General features: G+C 29.8%; 2 protein-coding genes across 5 annotated transcripts; both read right to left on the bottom strand.

The window, feature by feature from the left end:
- Nucleotides 1-1,658: 1,658 nt before the first annotated feature.
- LOC112701247 (cation/H(+) antiporter 15-like) lies at nt 1,659-5,516 on the bottom strand. Its single transcript, XM_029288146.2, has 4 exons — nt 5,062-5,516; nt 3,681-4,682; nt 3,022-3,539; nt 1,659-2,589 (listed from the first exon to the last, which is right to left on the bottom strand). Exons 1-4 carry the CDS (start codon nt 5,311-5,313, stop codon nt 1,848-1,850), a joined length of 2,514 nt encoding a protein of 837 aa, XP_029143979.2. The 5' UTR covers nt 5,314-5,516; the 3' UTR covers nt 1,659-1,847.
- A 3,231-nt stretch (nt 5,517-8,747) lies between these two features.
- LOC112702732 (WRKY transcription factor WRKY24) lies at nt 8,748-12,614 on the bottom strand. 4 transcript variants are annotated; one of them, XM_025753888.3, is made up of 5 exons: nt 12,040-12,614; nt 11,580-11,774; nt 10,888-11,501; nt 10,570-10,731; nt 8,748-9,581 (listed from the first exon to the last, which is right to left on the bottom strand). In XM_025753888.3, the coding sequence occupies exons 1-5, from the start codon at nt 12,337-12,339 to the stop codon at nt 9,116-9,118; spliced, it is 1,737 nt and encodes a 578-aa protein (XP_025609673.1). In that variant the 5' UTR covers nt 12,340-12,614; the 3' UTR covers nt 8,748-9,115. The 4 variants fall into 4 exon arrangements, with proteins under 4 accessions (XP_025609673.1, XP_025609674.1, XP_072055362.1 ...); XM_025753889.3 differs by having other exon boundaries at nt 10,888-11,498; XM_072199261.1 differs by having other exon boundaries at nt 11,862-12,544.
- Between the last annotated feature and the right edge of the window lie 8,496 nt (nt 12,615-21,110).

The following is a 21,110-nucleotide window of genomic DNA, read 5'->3' as shown; positions in this document are numbered from 1 at the left end:
TTTGTTCACATGAGTTAACATATATAACTTATTTAACTTGTGAACTTTTTTACGCAAAACGAATCTAGAAATAGTTTTACGAATTTAAGTAATAATGATTTAAACATATGTAGTTTGAAAAAGTAGTGTTAACTTAACTAGATTATACCCATATGCTTATTACTAAAAAAATAAAATATGTAGTTAAATGTATTTTGCGGCGGTTGAAAGAAAACCGCCGCAAAATGTAAAATAAAAATTCACCCCAAGTTACATATTGCGGCTAGGGGTGTGCATGGTCCGACTCGACCCGAAGACCCGGCTCGGTCCCGAGCACTTTAGGGGCTAATTTGGTGTGATTTCATCGCGTCTAAGGTTGGGTAAGGGTCTAAAAAATAGACCCGGTCATTATTTCGGGTCGGGTCTGGGCCATGGCTCGGGTCACCCGAAGTCGGCCCGGTGGCCCAGTCATCATACACAATTAATATTTTGTGTTATTAGTGATGGATGATGGCTATTCTTATGTGGAATTTAAGTATTGTAAATTTTAATATTTTGTGTTATTAGTTATTATAAAACTATAAGTTAATGTTTTATATTTTGAAATACATAAGATTTTAGACTAATTAATGCATAATGTTGTGTTATTTGTATTGATTTAAATATTTGATGTTATTATACAATATTAGTATTGATTATGGTTATGCTTTAATTTTAGAGAAGAGTTAGTTCTTGTTATATTTTTCTAAGTGAATTTTACCATGTCAAATAATACTTGGAGCCTTGAAAATTTAGATATTTTCACATGCTAGCTTATAAGAAGGTATCAAGGTAATGTAATGTTAACGGTCCGGTTTTCACTCAGTTTTTATCCGTTATAATCATGGCCCGAAAGTGTATAGGTTTCATCGGGTCTAGGGTCGGATTCGGGTCTAATAAATAGACCCGGTATATATATCGAGTTGGGTCTGGGTCACATCAACTCCGATTTCACTCGGCCTATGCACCCCCCTAATCGCGACGATTCTAGAAAAATTGCCGCAAAATAAAAGGCTGATTGCAATCCCACTCTTAACCGCTGCAATATGCGCCGCAATTATTTATTTGGCGGCGATTTTATAAAACCGCCACAAAATTTTCACCGCTATCTTCAGGAATTGTTGTAGTAAGGGGAGAAATTTTACAGTAATATAAACCTATTATAGGTAGAAAATAAGAGTATATAAGTAAATTTACAATTCACTAATGTTTTTTAGACTTTAATATTAATAGGGACTAAATTGAAAAAAAAAATTATATTATAGGAACCCAATTAAAAAAAAAAGTATAACGACCTAATTGAAAATTTAGTAAAATTATAAAGACATACAGAATAATTAAACTTTAATCTACAAAAGTAACATGAGTGTCATGAAACCACGTTTCTCGAAAGCTTTTTCTTTTTATTTTGTCTTATATTACTTTTTATTTTTGAGTTCACCAAATATCAAATTTTAAGTTTTTTAGACATAAAATTTTGATACCATATTATAAAATCATTTTTTTCAAAAATTTAAACTGATATAAGAGGAGACAACATATATAAATGATTATATCTTTAATAATAAATAAAATAAAATGTTTTAATATAATAGAAATAATTTGAAATTTAACCTAGATTAAAACAGTCAAATTTAATGTGTAAATAATCATTAAAAAAATTAGATAATTACATAAAAAACCTTAAATTATATATATCTATACATCAAAATTAAATTGATAATATATACATATGTACAAGAATGATTTCCTTTTCTAAAATTGTTTTACGGGTCTAAATTCTAAAATCTATATGTCGTTGATAAATCTTCAATATCCAATATGGTTAATCATACCATTGGCCACACCCTTGTATCACGTGGCACTTCCACAACATTCGGGGGTCTTTCTTGCCTAGGATGATGGTTCATAGGACCATTATTGGAATCCATATGAAAATCAGGATGATGATAACCACCACCACCAAACCCTAACATTTGTTGCTGCACCACCATAACAGAACCATCATAACTAGAATCCGAAGAAACAAGCATGTCCCCTACAACACCAAGTTCAGGATACTCATTCCACTCATTCATTCCATTAAACAACGATGAAGATTCACCATTCGCATGGCGCCTACCCACCATAATCAAATCAAAGCAACCATTCAAAGACTTAATCGCACTAATCATCTCAACACTATCCCTCACCACTTCTTCTCTATAGTCATGTCTTTTGATTTGAATGCAGTGCTCTACTTTAAACTTATGAATTAAATCCCCATCTGGATCTCTCATCATTAAGTTCCTACTTTTTCTTCTTGGCTCTATTAACCTAACCACTGTAACACTCACATTAGGATGATCCGCCATGCGCATCGCGTAAACCAACGCTTCGCGATCGTCGGAGCCTTCTATGAACAAGACTCCGACGCTATAGAAGGAAGCAGACGTTAAATAATTGCTCTTGCTCAAAGTTCCACGATCAACCAGTATTCCTACCGAACAAGGCGCAGTTCTCAATATTTGACGGTTGAATGCCCTAATCGGATGCGCTGATTCAGTTACTACACCGTTGGAACTCCATTGCCTGTGAACAAAAATATTTGAAAAATAATAAAAATAAGTTTAAATTTTTTAGTTTGTATTTATTAATTATTGTTGAAATAAATGAATAATTTTTTTTTAACCTAAGATAAAGAGAGTTGAATCGCCATCTCTAGTGAATATGAAGCGACTATTTGATTTGAGTTATAGTTTATTGACAAAATAAATAAATAATTTTAAATTGATATATCATAATAAATATTATATATATAAAATTATAAAAATTAAATTAAAAATAAAAATTTATACGTAATTATTTTTTGTTAAGTTGATAATTAAAAAATAATTAGATAATAATTTAATTAAATTTATTAAATTATTTAATAATTTTTAACTATTTAAATTTACATAAAAATATAACTGTATTTAAATTTTTACCTAAATTAAAGAAAGTAATTTTTATGTTATTACTCGCCTGTGAAATGGTACGATCAACATAGAGACCCTTTTCTCCGCGGCTTGCATGCAAACCTCGTCATGCATTGTTTCATAAGGAGAAATGGATGAGAAGAGATTGACGACAAGTTTGTCGACATTTTGCTGCTCGTAAGATCTGAAAGCGTTGATGATGTGTTGAGAATGGGTGGAGTATAGGGAATTTGTTTTGCTGCTAGTGGATTGGTGGTCTATGAAGAGCGGTGTTGCTCTTCCGGTTAATTGAATGAGATGAAGGACGTAGAAGCAAATGGGGCTTTGTTCCGTTGGATTTGACATGTCGAGAATGTTGATCATGGATGGTGTGTTTTCTTCGTTGTGAATGCATGCCATAAGGAGGAGTTCCACGTCTGGAGATGCATGTTCAATGGTTCTTCTTCGGTTTATGGCTAAGTACCTCTTCGAAGGGTCATATAGGAATTTCACTAAAGGTGTGGTTGCTCCGGTTAACCATATCATTGATATCACCACATTGCCATATGTTTCCGTATCTATAATCTGCAACGCATTTAGGATGCCTTTTAGAAATAAATTAGTCACTATTCATATACAAATATTATTTTCATTAAATAAATATGAATAAATAAATCATTTCTTAATTAGTCAAATAATATAGCTAATGATGTGATTAATTCTTACCTTGAGGTACATAGAACCTTGCAAGTAGAGCATTTGAGTGATGCCCTGTGCACTCATGATAAGACCTAAGGAAAGAGAATCAGTGACAGACATCTTGCAATAAAGCGAAGGCAACATTGCTCCAAAAATCTTCCCAAGGAAGCTACTTATAGCCAAAACCTGCACAACCGCAAAGCTCGTTGCATCAAGTGCAAAGGAATTAAACCTTGCCCCACAGAAAAGAAAATACAACGGCAAGAACACTGCCGAAACCAAAGCATCCAGCTTCTCACTCAACGCTGAGCCCAAAGGCGGCCCATCAGGCACAGCAAGGCCCAAAAGTATAGGCCCAGTCATAAAATGCCCCCCAATAAGCTCACTAAACAACGCAGACAACAACATCATTACGAAAATCATAATTATGTAGGCTTCCTTAATGGGCTTTCCTTCCGGGGTTCGCCTTATCATCCACATTATGATGGGCCTACAAACAAAAACTATGACAGCCACCAAGAAAAGGAACGAAAGCGACGCCATTTGCAACGACCTAGAGCCCTTCCTCAAACCATGGTGTGAGAAAACTGAAGTTATCAAAACAGCAGAGATTGTTCCAGAAATCATGGAGGAAGAAACGGCCAAACGGCCAAGCTCAGAGTTCAAGAGCTTGAGATCTGCGAGGTGGCTTGCTGTGGAGTGGAATGAACAGCTTGATAAGTAGAAACAGACGTAGAAGATGGAAGTGTAGAGGTTTTCTTGAGGGAGCAGGAATAGTGCGCGGAGTGTGAGGGCGGTTACTGCGGTGAAAACGATGGGGAATACGAAACAAGAGAGTGCAATTGCCCACGTTTTTTTACCCGTTGTGACTATTGAGGTTAGGTCTATTTTGACTCCTATGAGGAACATGAATATCATGCTGCCGAAAAAGGCGATGGTCTCGCTCACGTAGAAGGTTCTTGGTGGGAACAGATACTTTTGAACCACACCGATTTGTCCCAGGATGGATGGTCCTAGTGCTAATCCTCCCTGAATACATCTAAAAAATGTTACAAAACAATTGAGGAGCAATCATGTATTGGATATTTATTACGAGCACTAGGACACACCACTAAACTATTATTTTGATCTCTCAAAGATGAATTGGGTATTTATAACGAGCACTGATTTACAATTTATAAGTATTGGCACATCAACCATGTATAATACTTTCAGGTATAATCTTAAACTTCACAAAATATATTTTCATTTCTTTGTAACTAAACAGCTAATTTCAATATGAAACTTGGAATTTGGTTAAAACAAGAATTATGAATACATACATCTTACACAAATAAAAATTCGAATCAAACCTATGATATTTCTTTACTCTCTAATATATATTAAAAGATTAGAAGCAATAAATTACCAGCATCTGGGGAACAAAACTACTTTGGCCAAAGGGGGTTAATAGGAGTTGTAAGGTTGTGGTGATCAATGCAACAACGGAGGTTTGAAGAATAAGCACTGGCATTGTGTAAGACAAAGGGTTATCACTGAAGAATATTCCTCTTGACCTTGCAGCCCTTGTGAAGCGTTCACACACCCATATGGTGTTATTAGTTGTGGTTGCCTCATGTCCCAAGGTGGTTGTTGAGGCATTCAATGTAGCTGTATTCATGACTTGTTGCGAAAATCAACAAACTAGCAAGATAGAACAAATGCTCTTATGAATTGAAGAGAATGAAGGGGGAGGAATTATCAATGTAGGGTCAAAATTAAACTAATAATTATCACCAAATCCTTGAATTGCAAGGATCTAGCTCATGGAGATCTTGCACCACCATTTTTTGTTATAAGAGTCAAATTATTAATTAGCTAGCTTCAAGTGGTAATGTTAAATTGTGGGTTATGAGGCAATCTTAAAATTAGTTTTGTTTTGTGATTCCTGATTATTAGTGGAGGGTGATGATTTTATTTTTAGGAGGAGAAATTGATGGTATTGGGCTATGGGGGGAGCCATGTAAAACTTTGTTACCATAGCCACAATATTCTTTGCTCTAGTTTAAAGTGTAGAATTTTGTGGCGTAATGCTCTATTTTATTGGTAGTAGTTTAGTTTGGTTACATTTTGGATTTATGCGCTTAAATAGGCAATAAATATCTATCAGATTTAGATCTACAAGTCTCTCTTTATTTATTTGTGAAATTATTTTTTAAAATATTATTTTTATTTTTACTGTCTTTAAAATTATTATTTTTAATTTTTAATTTGATTTAATTTTACGACATTTAAAATAAATTTTTATAATATTCAGATATCCACATTTTCTGTTAAAATAGAACAAAATTCGAGTAAAATGTTACAACAAGGATGAATAAGAATGGATGCTCATTTATGGGTGGATTTGATTTCTTATGTTGAAAAGAACAAATTCTCGTGACAAAGTACAATTAATAAAATTTGAAAAGTAGAATTTGTTTGTCTATAAAAATACAAAGTTTTTAATGAGACAGTTCCTGTCACAAATGATATTGTACTCTTTTTCTTTCACTAAGATTTATATTTAGAACATCTTCTTTATTTATTTCACAACATAAAACACTTTGTTTGGTAATAATTTGAGAGTGTCTTTTTCGTACTTCATAACATAGTTTTCATTAGTGTATATAGTCTAATTTTTTTAAGAATATTGTAATTATACAGAAATTAATATCGCCACTTGATTTAAGTGAAAAATGAGTAATTAAGAATGTATTTATTTATTTTGTGTTCTAAAGACACATGTTAATATTATAAAATAAAAAAATATTTATTAAAAATATAAAAATATTTAAAAAAAACTTTAATGATAAATTTATCATGTATTTTAAGGATATATATTAGCTAAATTTATAAAGTATTATTTTTAAATTAATTAAAATATTTTAAAATATTAATCAAAATATTATTTTCTCTTTAATCAAATTATACACTTTAACATAAAATAATATTACCCTATTTCATCTCAAAAACTACTTCAACCATTTGATTTCTTTTGTAGAAGTTGTTTTCATCCAAGTAATGGAAAATTTGTAAGGATCTAAACTCATAATACAATGTTGTTATCTATATTATGGGTAGGATTTTGTACGAACGTAACTGCGAAGCAATCACAAAAACACTTGTCACGCGGTCGCTATTTTTTCCTCCTAAATCAATGGAAATTTAAAGTTGATGGAAATGTATAAAGATAAACTACATGTTTTTTCTTTTTTTTTTGGAATAAGATAAACTACATGTCATTCCCAGCATTTCGCCCATTTTGTACCAAAAAAACATTTTTCCTATATTTTATCAGCACTTTCTAAATTTTAATTTGTGAAAAGAAAATTAAGATTTTATGCGAAATCAAAAAAATAAATTACGAATGTAAAATATAAAATTTTAATAAAATTTAAATCGTAAAATTATCAAATTTAGTATAAATTTTATAAAATTAATAGACTTATTTAAAATCGTAATATTAAAAAATTTTAAGAGTTAAATCGAAATTTTAATTATTATACTAAATTCTATTTTTAAAACAGAAAAGACAAAGAAAACATATCATTAAAAAGTACAAACGTTTTATCACTTTATGTATGTGCTTTTCTTAGAGTCATTTAATTTTAATTAATTTTTTTCAATTTTTTAATAAATACAATATAAATACTTACTTCTCGACAGGTATTACAGTAGTGCATGTAGTTTCGTCATTGTTCTATATGTCTTTTAAGTTTAGTTATTATATATTGATAAATAAATGGAATTTTTATAGAGAATATATATATCTGAAAAAGAAAGAAAGCAAAAAAAAATTTGATAGTGGATTACTGGAATATTTTTACTATTTTAATTACATTTGATAGCGAAATTTAAAATTTAACATCACACTTAAAAGAGCGCTTAATTGAATGAAAAGATTAAAAACAATAAAAAAAAGTAATTACAAAAATGTAGTTGCACTATAATAAATGTAATTGCACTATAATAAATATAGATATTGAATTTCTTTTAATTTAATTCTTTAATTTTATAGACAAGCGAAATTTTATATCACATGTCTTTATATTTTTGTAATTTGAATAACAATGTTAAAACCAAGCCTTAATTTTCATTGACTCTATTAACATACCCCTCAAGTTTCTTTTCATTAATACTTTTATTATAAAACAATATATTCTATTTCATATATTAATTCTTTTAAAGTAAAAGTCGCAAATATAATTAAATGAATGTTAATGTAAAACATAAGATATTAATCATTTGAGAAGAAAAAAGAAATCATAATTAACACGCTCAAAAGGTTAAAAAGGCTTAGTTATTATCTTATCTATTGTGTGTTGTTGTACAGGGGAAGAGAGGAAATGGATGAGCATGAGCATGGGAAAATTGCAGGGTCGGCGATTTAGGGTGTGGCCCCCATATAGAACACGACCATTAGGATAAGGACAAAGACAAATGAATCTGCTCTATTTATAATTTATATTACACAATACCCTAACGTCTAAGGCTAACGTGTGTATCACGTAAATGTCTCATTCCCACCGCCACTTGTCCTACTCTAATTAATACAAGCCATCCCATTAACTAACAAAATTTCAGAAAATAAGTTTTATTATTTTTTAATGAATTAATTTAATTTAATACACTTAAGAAGATAAATTAGACAATTAATTAATTTAGTATATATATGAATAAATTTAAATACAGCAGGCCCTCATCACAATCCCAAAGAGTTGCCCCTTCCCAACACTTGGCGTTTAATCCATGTATGTATGTACTAGAATTTGGCGCCAAGGGGGGTAATTCTGTCATTCCAACTGGACATGAACATTGATGATTGACCCACTTGGTTAAATAAGGTGGCAACCTGGAAGCATCCACACTTGTATAATAAAAATAAATATATAACAAAAGAAAGAGACAAAACCAAAGTTGACATTGACCAACTTAACCACCAAGTAATCCAGCTCTCCATCTTTGACCAACCATTGTATCCAAATCAGTCTCCATCCGTAATTTCCCTCCTACCTTCAATCCCATTTTCCAGTTAAATTTGAGTCTCATATTGTTAACATTAAAATCATAATATAACAAGAAAAATTTCTTTGATATATTTTAATTATTTTCTTGTAAACAATATGAGAGAGATATATCAAACAAATAAATAAATGAAAGTCTCCTAAAACAAATACAAAAAAAAAGATTAATTTCAGACCATTTTTCTGGCCCTTAAATTAATCAAAAAAATTTTAACATAACATTTTGTAACATACAACAAATATAAAAAATATACACTATTACCAATCCTATGGGCTGTGGCTGTGTAAAATATACAACAACAAAAAACAAACTAAAAAATGCAATAAATGAAATGAACCTGAGTTTATTTTGTTAATATAATCCTAACCCCTCCAAACTAAGCCAGAAAGTATATATATATATGAATGAATTTTGCTTCAGCATAGCAAAGATTCAAGGAACATGTCATCCCTAGGTTCCTCCTTGGCTCTGGAAGAAAACACATTGTCAGATTGCTGTTGTTGCTGCTGCTGAGGCATGTAAGAACCCATTGGATTCCCAAACCCAGAAGATGAGAATCCATAGCTTGAAGGGTTCTGAAGCATTTCAAGTGTGAAGGGTGATTGTCCTTCTGGCCCTTGTTGAAGGGAAGTAGCGTTGTTAGTGTTGTTGTTGTTGTGGTGTGTCATTGATGGTAAAGGCCTAATTGCAATGCTTGCATTGTTGTGGTGGTTGTTGGGCATTGGTCTGTTGACAGAGGCATGGCTTCCGCTGCCGCGGGCGGCGGGGACATCATGGTTGTGTTTGCCTTCATAGGTTGTTATCACTGCCCTCAGGTCATGTGAGGCTCTCTCTACATGCTTCCTCACTGGACAACCTGGGTGTGTGCACTTGTAGTAGCTCCTACAAAATCAACAGACTTAGGACACAAAATAAAAACATAAAAAAATTTGGTTTTTTGTGATTGAGTTAATGAGTTATATGCATTTTTGTTTTGAAAGAAAGGAACTCAACGCAAATAAAAGTGGAACTTATTACAGTAGAGAATTAAAGAAAACAAACAAATGAAATAGAGAAAAAAATACTAAAAAAATTGTATGTACTAAATTCAATGGGCCCATGTATTAGTGTATAAATATATGTTGGGTAATTTATTTTTAATGTATGTTTTATATTTTAAGTTTTTAACATATTTTATAGGTTAAAATTTTTGGATATGGATAATTTTAGTGTGAAATATGACGATGATCATTTTAGTATTTTATATTACTATAATAGTAATACAAAAATTATTGATGTTTTATAAAAAAAAAATTTTTAATGATAAAAATGACGTTTTGTAAGAAAATATTTTTTTAATTATAAGATAAGAAAACGTCCTTGATATTTTGTAAAAAAATTTATTTTAATTATATAAAAAAATGTCACTAATTTGTAAACACCTACAACAACATATAACACATAGTTTAGATTATCTTTAAAGATTTTACCGCTCATAATCCAATATACAAAAATAAAAATTCCATTTTATACAAATAATTAATTTTGATAGTCGATTTTATATAAGTATCCTTTATTCTTCTAGTGTCACATGCACAAACTAGGGAAAAAGAAAATGATAGAAGGGGGGGGTGCCTAAAGCCTAATTTGACCAAGAAATTTTATACCAGAATAATAGGTACACCCATGTTACAGTGCAAATTTAAAAAAAGATGAATAAGTAGTAGTATGCAACATATTATGTCCTTTTATGATGTGCATGCCATGTTTGATCCAAGAGAAAAGGAAAAAAGGAATTTATCAAAGTAGTGTGACATGATAGAACATAAAAGAAGTTGAAAGAATTTCCCAAAAAGATGAATCAAAAGAAGTGACTTAAAAATATTTTTACCTTGGATTTGGATTGCCCTTAACTACTTTCTGGCCATACTTCCTCCATCTGTAGCCATCATCAAGGATATCTATGTCACTTGTTGTCTGAACCACAACCCTTGGTTCTCTCACTGTTCTACTTCCACCTCCTGATATTCCCTCATTTTCCCCTTCAATTTTCCTGCATAATTCATAACAACATTAGACCATGAAATGAACTTAACTGGATAATAATATATAATTAAGATCAGGCTAAAACCAAAAACAGCAACAAAAAACACAAGTATTTCTGACATTTCTTTGGATAATAATAAAAAGGATGAAACTAAAAATTTACCATCTTTTGGCATCAGGTTCATCATCATCATATTCATCTCCAACTGATTTACACCTCTGAGAGCTTTGTTCAAAATCATCATCCCCAACTGAAATTGAGGAGTTCTCAGGGGTGGCAACAGAATCCATTTGCCCACTACCATGTGTATAAGATTGATGATCAGTCACCTCAGAGTTGTTCATTTGATTGGAGGGAGCAATTGCAAAAGCAGCAGAATTAGAAGAAGATGAAGAGTTTCTCCTAGTGTTCTGAGGCTTAGGGTGATTATGAGTACCCTTATAAACAATCTCTGTGATTTGTCCATCCAAGGATCTCTCAACTTTCTTTTTTGTTGGGCAATTTGGGAATGTGCATTTATAGTAACTTCTTGGATTCTCACTACCTTTCACTTGTTTCTGACCATATTTTCTCCAATTGTAACCATCATCTGATCTTCTGCTTAGAGTCTGAGATTGTGGCTGGTAATTGTTGTTGCTGCTGTAATCTGATTGGAACCCATTGTTGTTTTGGTTGGAACAAGTGTTCTCAGTTTTCATCACAGTTTTTGATGATGAGAAATTTTCCTGTTTCTTGTTGGATTCTTGAAATCCCCATGGCGGCTGCTGCTGCTGCTGCTGATAAGAGAATATTATTGGAATTAGATCCACTATTAATTAATTTATAGAATAATTAACTTGAAATTGGTTACATACTGTTTGAGTTGTGGCAGTTGATGAGGATTGAAACATAGATGGCTGGGTTTGGAAAGAGAAGTTTGAGAAATTGTTGTTCTTTCCTTCTTCCTCTTTGATGATAACTTGTTGTTGGTTCCCACCAGAATTGTTGTTGTTCTTCCAATTATTGTAGTTATGTGCAACAAATGCCCCCGTTGTTGGAGATGGCAAAATCTGCTCATCAAAACAAGAATTAATTATTAAAAAAAATATCATAAGCTAATACTAGCTACTAACTTTTCTCTTGTTTAAGACACAAACCACTGATAAAAAAAAATTATCAAATAATAGTATGAAATTCATCAGGTCAACTCGAGTCTTAGTCAAATTTCCAGATTTGAACAAGTTCAAAAGTATGCTTCTCTCTCCTGGTTCAAAAAATTCAGAGCATAAGAAACACGGTCAACCAAAGATTAATAGAAAAGAAACGAAAACTCACGTTAGAAGGATTAAGAAGAACAGGGGAATCAAGAAGTTCAGCAGGGCTCAAACCAGGAGGAATAGCGAAATAAGAAGAAGGAGAAATGGGTGGTGGAGAGAGAGGCAAAGACGGTGGTGGTGTAGACTTGAACTTAGGAACACCAACAGCAGCTGCAGAAGCACGAGGCTTGTCTTCAGCGGAAGAAGCTAAGAGTTCAGAGAAAGAAGTGGTCATGAATGGGTGTGTCGAGAAAGTGAAGTTATTGGTATAAGAATTGGAAGCAGAAGTAGTGTCTAAGGTACCAGAAGAAGATGCCATAAGAGAAATGGTTGTGAACGGTGTTTAGAGAGGAAAATCTTTGAAAGAGAGAGGGTGTGAAGGATTTAATAAGAAAGAGAGAAGAGAGGGAAGATGAAGAAGAGAGAGGAAGATGAAAGAAGGGGTCACGTATAGCACAAGGCTTTGCGTGCTATTGGATGAAGGATGGTTCTCAGAACCTAGTGAAAATATGAGAGGGGATTGGCATTGCTTTGACCGTGGAAAATCCGCTTTATTTTTTTTCTTTTTTTGCCAACGTGTACATTTTTTTTTCTGAATGTTTAATTTTTCTTTTTTTTTTTATATGGTGGTATGGTCAAACCTCGTGGGTTTGACTGGTTGGCGGCTGACGACACTGAGATATAGGGGAGATTTATTATGGCAGGAAATGAGGAAAAATAGAGGTATTTAGATTTTTTTTTTTTGGTTATATTTAGGGGAAGAGGTATTTAGATTTAGATAGACAATGAAAATAAATATAAAATAAGGATTTTGTTTACGAGTATTTTAAGGTTTTTGGTACAGAATACTAAGAGAAAATGTTTATAGAAAATACAAGTTAAAGGTTAATGTATAAGTGTTTTCTATGAATTTAGTGTATTAGAAATATTAAAATTTTTTCATTTACTTTTTTTAAAATATTTTTAGAGACTATTTAATAAAATTGTTCAGATAGTATAACATTTTTTAGCCAATGTTTTTTCATGGATGAAATATAAAATAGTATACATTTCCAACAAATAAAACTATTTTGTCCATGATTAATTAATACTAAAAATGCTTTATGAATAATAAAAATATACCATTTATACATTCTTTTACTAAAATAATTAATTACTAAATACATGAATTTTAAGCTTATTTTTTTATATGGATAAAAATGGTGTAATATGTATTATTATTGAAAGAGTTAGTGTTTCTCTTTAATACGGGATTAATTTTTCTAAAAAAATTGTTATCATACAAATTGAACCATCCAATTTGTGAAAGAGCAAAAAAAAATATAAAATTTGAGGACCTGATTTATTTTTTTATTTTTTAGAAAAAAAAATTGGAGAATTTAATTTAATTTTTTTATTTTTTAAAAACAAAAATAAAAAATTCCAATTTTAATATTTTAACTTTTTATATTTTTTAAAAAGTAAAATTGGAGAGGTCAATTTCAATTTTAAAAATATTTAATTTCTAAAAAGATTCAACTTTTTTATTTTATTAAAGATGAAATAGATAATAAATTAAAAGACAATAAATCTAATTAAATTATTTATAATAAAAAAATACTATAAATATATATTAATATTTTAATTAAAATTTTATAGTCATCTACTCATCTTATAATTTTGCTAAGATGTAAACTGTAATTAATAGATAGATAATATATATAATAATAAAATTTTATATATAAATTATAATTTATTTATGTAAAATTTTAGATTATATTTATATTATTTGAACTTCGTAAATAAGCTTGACTATTATTAATAAGTTGAGCTTAATTTTACGGATCGAATTTGAGTTTAGACTGATTTCGATCAGCTCAAGTCACTTTCAGACATGTTTAATTGTAAGATTTATTTATGATAGAAAAACTAGCTATTAGATTTTTTTTTTAATAATTCAAATATAGATCATTATTACAAAACCCCGAAACATGGGAGGTGGGAACATGGTTAGTTGGTTACCGAAAATAAATCAGCAAACCGCAGAAAAAGGACCTAAAACTAGCAGATTATTACAGACACTTGCCTGATCATTTATATATATATATATATATATATATATATATATAAAACAATCTAAAAGTACATTTTAATTAAGTTTTTCATTTGATATTTTTATATCAAAATATTTTTATTTCGAATATTAGAGACTTGTTTTGTTAATAATTTTGGGCATCAATTGTTCTTATATGTTCTATAAACCTAATATAAATGTAGTCATAATCGTACTTATATGTTCTATGAAATTAAAGTAATTTTATAAAATTGACACATTGTATACTATTACCAAAATAATTCATTCAACTTGAAAATAATCTACATCATTAGAAGGTGATTAGTTTGGAGTGGCATATATTCATTTATTTCGATCAAGAATGATGTGGATATAGAAAATTCAGTTAAAATTAAAAAAAAAAAAAGCAACACGTATATTATTATGGTATATAAAAGTGTTTTTCTATATTTGTTTTATTTCACAATATTAGTTAGAAAGTCACTCCGATAAAGACGTTTAAAACTTCTTTTTTTTTTAAATATTTTTTAATAATTAAAATTTAATACATATTATCGATTAAATCATGTTTTTTTTGTCAAAATTAGGTCAAATAAATTAATTTAATCGAAAAATAGTGAATCAAATTTTGAATCGGTCTAAATTAATATTGTTTTTTATAAAAAATTACTACAATACTCTTATTATAGAAAATGACTAAAATACTCATATTATATATATTAATTTTGAGAATCTTAAATTCTATCTCTTTTTTTTCTCTATAATCATAGGGTTAGGATTTAGAATTTTTAAAATTTATATATATTAGTTATTTTTTATAATATGAAAATTGTAGTTATTTTTTATAAAAAATATTAATTTAGACCGGTTTAAAATTTAATTTATTAATTTTTTGCTAAACTAATTTGTTCGGTCTAATTTTAATAAAAATAACACAGTTTAATTGATTATATGTATTAAATTTTAATTTAAAAAAATATTTTTAACATCTTTATCTAAGTGATTCTCTACTAATTAATAAATTATTTTTATCACTAAATTGATAATTTTGCACGGAATCGATCCAAATAGACTAAAATTTTAGGAGTCTAATTATTACATCTAACTCTACAAAGGATGCTAATATAATTTGTTAGTTAACCTTGCTTCAAATTTGTTATTAGGGTTTACTCATTTAGATATCCACCCTTTGTTTCTTTTTATTATTACTTTTTGTTTATCAATTAGTTATTTAATTTTTTTTTTATTGAAGACATGTTTGCTAATTGATTTTAAATTAACACGAGTGTCTGCTTACATTTTCAGACTAGCTATAAGAGAAATTATAGCTGGAACAATCAACGTTAACTTGATTGGTGGCGTGAACACTCAAATACCCTTTCGTTATGAATAGTTGTCTAACTTTGGACCTGTCTGTATCTAATATAATAACTTTAATTGGTAGTTTATAAGTTTATTATTTCTTTATAACTAAAAAGCCAATGCCGAAAACATAATTTAAAAAGGCATGTTCCTTAAAAACAAAAGTGTTCAGCTCTTAAAGAGGGATATCCTCCCCACCTTAGCTTAAAAAGTGTTCATTGGATTTAGATTTTCTAGGAATTAAACTATAGTTTGGACATTTTAAGTGTCTAACCAAATATATATATATATATATAGTACTACATGTCTACATATATAGTAAATGTGCGGAGTTGAACTTTAAACGTTATATATATATATATATATATATATATATATATATATGTTAAGTTTACAAATTAAAATTTTTTTTATTAAAAATATAATAAATTTAAATTTTTAATAATATAATATTCAATAATATATATAGATTTATTTATCTTATATTTTAAAGAGACATGTTAAGTTTATAAATTAAATTTTTTTTATTAAAAATATAAAACATTTAAATTTTTAATGATATGATATTTAATAAAAAAATAGAATATAAAAAAATGAGAAAATTAACCAATAACATTTATGAGTTATATATTATGTTAAAAGAAGATACCTAAGTATTATCTAACGAATTTTATATATTAATAAATATTTAGATTTTTTTATTTAAATTATTGATAATTTGATGTCAAATTTTATTTACGATAAAAAAATTATTTTTCTATTTCTGTTTATTATGGTCATTTTAAATATTAAAAGTTATGTGATAAGACATGTTTTGTTCTTTTTTCTAAAACCATGTGTAACAGTTCAATTTACTCGTTTGTTCTTAGAGAGGAGAATGAAAACTACTCATTCTATCAAAATGCATCCTATAAGGGAGAGGTCTCCTACCTTTATAAGGCATGTTATATTATCCTCCCCAATCTATGTGAGACTTCACAAAAAATTTAAGATTCATCGTTCTAAAATTAGAGTTCATTTTTTGAAACTCCAAAACTCTGCTCATGTAATCTTCACCTCACCCTCATAAGCTCTCTGCTATTTGAGATATATTTTTGATATGATACCGTAAACATGAAAATTGCATAGATTTGTGAGTACTTCATGTTACAAGGTTTAGATTGAGTTTAGTAAGCTTTGATTTTGTGGTCCAAGTCTAATTGTAGCAAACACACAAAGAAAAAATGACAAATTAGTCAAATTCAGAAACCAAAACATGGCATAATGTCAAAAATTTGCAAAGATGATGGTTCAAATCTCATTATTCTAAATTCAAATTCCAAAAGCAAGCATGAACCTAAATCAAGATCTGTCATGCCCATATTTTCTGCATCTTAGTGAAAACTTAAATTAACTCTATCTTTGATTTATCACTCTTGAAAAAAATCTTTATGGTTCTCCAATAAATCAAAGAAAAAATTTAAGTTTATCGACGACTCCTTGCCAAAGCCAGATGACAACGACAATACATTTGATGCTTGGAATAAATGCAATATATTTGTGTTTTGTTGGTTGTATATTCGCAAGAAATTTTTTTAAAGTGTACTTTAATGTGATAATACGTGTGATTTTTTGAACAAAATGAAGCAAAGATTTTATGTGAAAAATATATTCAGAATTGTTACGTTGTAAAAAGACATGTTCTCAATAAAACAAAAAGGTATGTTATTAATTATGTCTTATTTTACAAAGCAAAAAAGGTTGAGAAGAATATTAGGATTTCAAACCAATTTTTTAGTGTGATAGTTTTGTTTAATATACTAGTGGACTTGGAGTTGTTAGAGATTATTAAAAGAAAACAAATATCATAAGTTTGTTAGAATAAATAATTTTATAATTCAGATTATTCATATTAAATTACCAAAAATATGTCATAGTGCGGAAGCGTACTTGTATGCATAAAAGTGATTGAAGAGTTGTTTTACTCTTCCTCAACCAAAACTTTCTGTATTCCTGATAGGGCTGAATTGTAATTCCTCTGATGGGGAAAGAAGCGACGGAGGTGACTTTGGTATATTTGGGAATCGAAACTCTGAAGTCACTATTTATATTTGAGCATAATATCCATTAAATCCTAAAGCTCAAATAAAAATAGTATTTAAAGTTCGAATAAAAATAGTATCTGATTTTATTCTCATTTAATTTCAAATTAAAAATAGTTATGATTTATTCAATTTAGAATGTATAACAATAAATGAGATCATCGTTATATAAGTCATTTAATTTGAAATAGCATAATTTGTAATTATAATTAATATATGTATTGTCCACAAACAAAATAGAAAATTAAATAATTTTTCAACAATCTTCTACTTGGGCTATACATATATTCCCTCCTAAATGCTATTTCTCTTATTACTTTAGCAATCGGATCCATCGCATATATTAGTTATGAAATTACCACAGTTTTTATAACATTATTGTCATGACTGAATCACAATAATCACCATATTAATATATTTAACGACATAGATCAAATTAGAATGAGTAATATGAAAATTACATGTCAAGTGATCTCGTGCATGTTTACTTTCGACTAGTCCAACTTTAAAACTTTATTGAATCAAACACAAAATAAACGTTGCACATGACATGAAATAAACCATCAACTTAATTTTGCAGAAAGATAATTTAATATTTGTTATAGGATATATAGTATAAAATAAACTCCCACTAAACCAAGGCATCGCATATATTGACATCCGAGCAGTGTGCTCATGAAAGACTTTAGGGACCAATCCCTTGATTAATGGATCTGCTAGCAGATAATCTATTCCTATATGTTCTATGAAAATTTGTTTTTCTTGAACTTCTCCTTGACAACTAAGAACTTGATGTCTATATGCTTCGATTTTGTCGAGCTCTTATTGTTGTTGGAGTATAATATTGCTGACTTATTGTCACAAAATATCTTCAATGGTCTTCCAAGATCATCTACTATACGAAGCTCAATGACAAAGTTTCGCAACCATATGTCATGTTTGGATGCCTCAAAACAAGCAGCGTACTTTGCCTCCATTGTTGAAAAAACTACAAGATTTTGTTTGTTAGACTTTCATGCAATAGCTCCTCTAGTCAACTTGAAGACAGCCTAAAGTAGAGCGTCTACTATCTTGGCATCTCGCAAAATCAGAATCAGAGTATCTAATGATCTTCGAATGTTCTAATCTCCGATAAGTAAGTATGTAATCCTTCGTTCTCTTCAGATAACGCATTACGCGTTTAACATTTATCTAATGATTCATGCTAGGATTGCTCAAGTATATACCCAACACTCCCACTATGAATGATATATCGGGACGTGTGCAGACTTGAGCATGCATTAAACTCCCTAGTGCTAATGCATAAGGTTTATCATGCATTTTTGTACACTCAAGATCATTTTTGAGGCATTGCTTGAGACTGTACTAATCTCCTTTAGCTACGGGTATGTCCTGGTCTATAACTTTTCTTACTATATCTAGTTAAATTTTTTTTGATATAGTTCTTGTGTAATAATTCAAGAATACCTTAAAAGCGATTTCTTAGTATTTCGATTCTAAATACAAAAGAGGCATCATCAAGATCTTTCATTTTGAATTTGTTCGATAGAAATTTCTGAGTTTCATGCAAAAATTCTATATCATTACTGACAAGTAGAATGCCAGCAACATATAAGACAAAAAATATGTATTTACTCCCACTGAACTTGAGGTATATACATTCATCTATAGTATTTACCTCAAAACCATATGAGATAATGACTTGATGAAACTTGTGATGCCATTGACGGAAAGCTTGTTGGAGACCATATATAGATTTTTTTAACTTACAAATCATATATTTTGAATCGCCTGATACAAAATTTTCTGGTTGTATCATATGCATCATTTTATCAATATCACATTAAGAAACACTGTCTTTACATCCATTTGATGTAGCTCCAAGTCAAAATGAGCTACTAGTGCCATTATAGTTCTAAAAGGATATTTCGATGATACCAGAGAAAGTCTCTTTATAGTCTATGCCTTCCTTTTGAGTAAAGCCTTTAGTGATTAAACGAGCTTTATATCTCTCGACATTACCCTTAAAATTCCTTTTAATGTTAAATATCCATTTACAACCAATTGGTTTCACACTTTCAGGTAATTCTACGAGATCCCAAACGTCATTGTTTTTCATAAATTTTATCTCTTTTTTCATGGCACTGATCCACTTTTCAAAGTTAGAACTTTGCATGGCTTGAAGAAAATTGATTAGGTTATTTTCTATCAAACTAATATCGTCCTCATGTTCTTAGAGAAAGACTACATATTCATCCAAAATTGTGCTTCTTCTTTTTTTGTTGGATCTCTTTAACGGCACTTCTTGATATTGTTGAGTTTCTTGTATGGTTGGGGTTGAGGAGGATTCTCATTATTCTCATGTACTGTAGCAGTATCTATAGTAAGATTCTCATTGTACTCTTGTACTGTAACTGCATCTTGAACAATAATAGGTATAAAAAATTATTGTCAGTTATAGAATCCTCATCAAAAGCAAGCAACATTCCTAATATTTTCTTCCCTCAAACTCAACATCCTCAAGAAATCTCATATTTTTCGTTTCAAAAATAGACCTTGATGCAGAATTGTTAAATTTGTACCCTCGTGAATGCTCAGTATAACCAACAAAGTAGCAACTGATTGTTCTTAAGTCCAATTTTTTTTTCGTGAGGCCTATAAGGCCATGCCTCAGCTGGACATCACTAAATGTATAAATGCTTTATACTGGGCCTTTTTCCAATCCATGTTTCATAAGGAATTTTTTAATTACTTTTCTTGGCACCCTCTATTAAGGATATACACTACGATCTTTAAGACTTCTTCCAGAGTGATTCAGGCAAAGAAGAGTGATTAATCATACTTCTCACCATGTCCTTAAGAGTTCGGTTTCTCCGCTCTACAACACCATTCATAATAGGTTTTTCAAGGATGGTGTATTGCAAAACAATATCGCACTCCTCTAGGAAAAGCGCAAATGGCCTGAGACGTTGCTCACCTAAACCGTCATATCTTCCGTAGTATTCACCACCACGATCAGATTTGACAGCTTTAATTTTCTTCCCAAGTTGAAGTTCAACTTTAGCTTTGAAAGGTTTGAAAACATCCAAGGTTTGGGACTTCTCATGAATTAAATATAGATATTCATAACGAGAGTAATCATCTATGAACGTAATAAAATACCGTTGTCTATTTCAAGAGACAGTAGGAAATGTGCCACATATATGGTTATGTATCATCAGTTCTAAGACATCTTTAGCTCTCTCGACACCTAATTTCTTTTCATTTGTACTTTTTTCCTTTATGCACTCAATGCAGACTTCAAAATCTGCCAAATTTAGAGGTCCAAGAATCTCATCCAATACCAGCCTATAAATTTTCTGTTTAGAGATATGACCTAGGCGTTTGTAATATAATGATGCCGAATTCTCATTTAGTTTTTTGTTTTGTACTAGTTTGCAGTATTTCATTATTATAGGAAATTAAATTAAGCCTATATAGATTATGCATCAAACGACCAAAGAAAATATTATTCGAATTATAAAAAAAACTAACTTTATTATTTTCGAACGAACAAAAATAACCCAATTGTCCAAACAAGAAACATAAACTAAA

This window comes from Arachis hypogaea, chromosome 7, assembly GCF_003086295.3.
Source record: "Arachis hypogaea cultivar Tifrunner chromosome 7, arahy.Tifrunner.gnm2.J5K5, whole genome shotgun sequence".
In the NCBI taxonomy this organism is placed as follows: domain Eukaryota; kingdom Viridiplantae; phylum Streptophyta; class Magnoliopsida; order Fabales; family Fabaceae; genus Arachis; species Arachis hypogaea.
The sequence above is the reverse complement of the archived record's forward strand: the minus strand, read 5'-3'. Positions and strand labels throughout refer to the sequence as shown.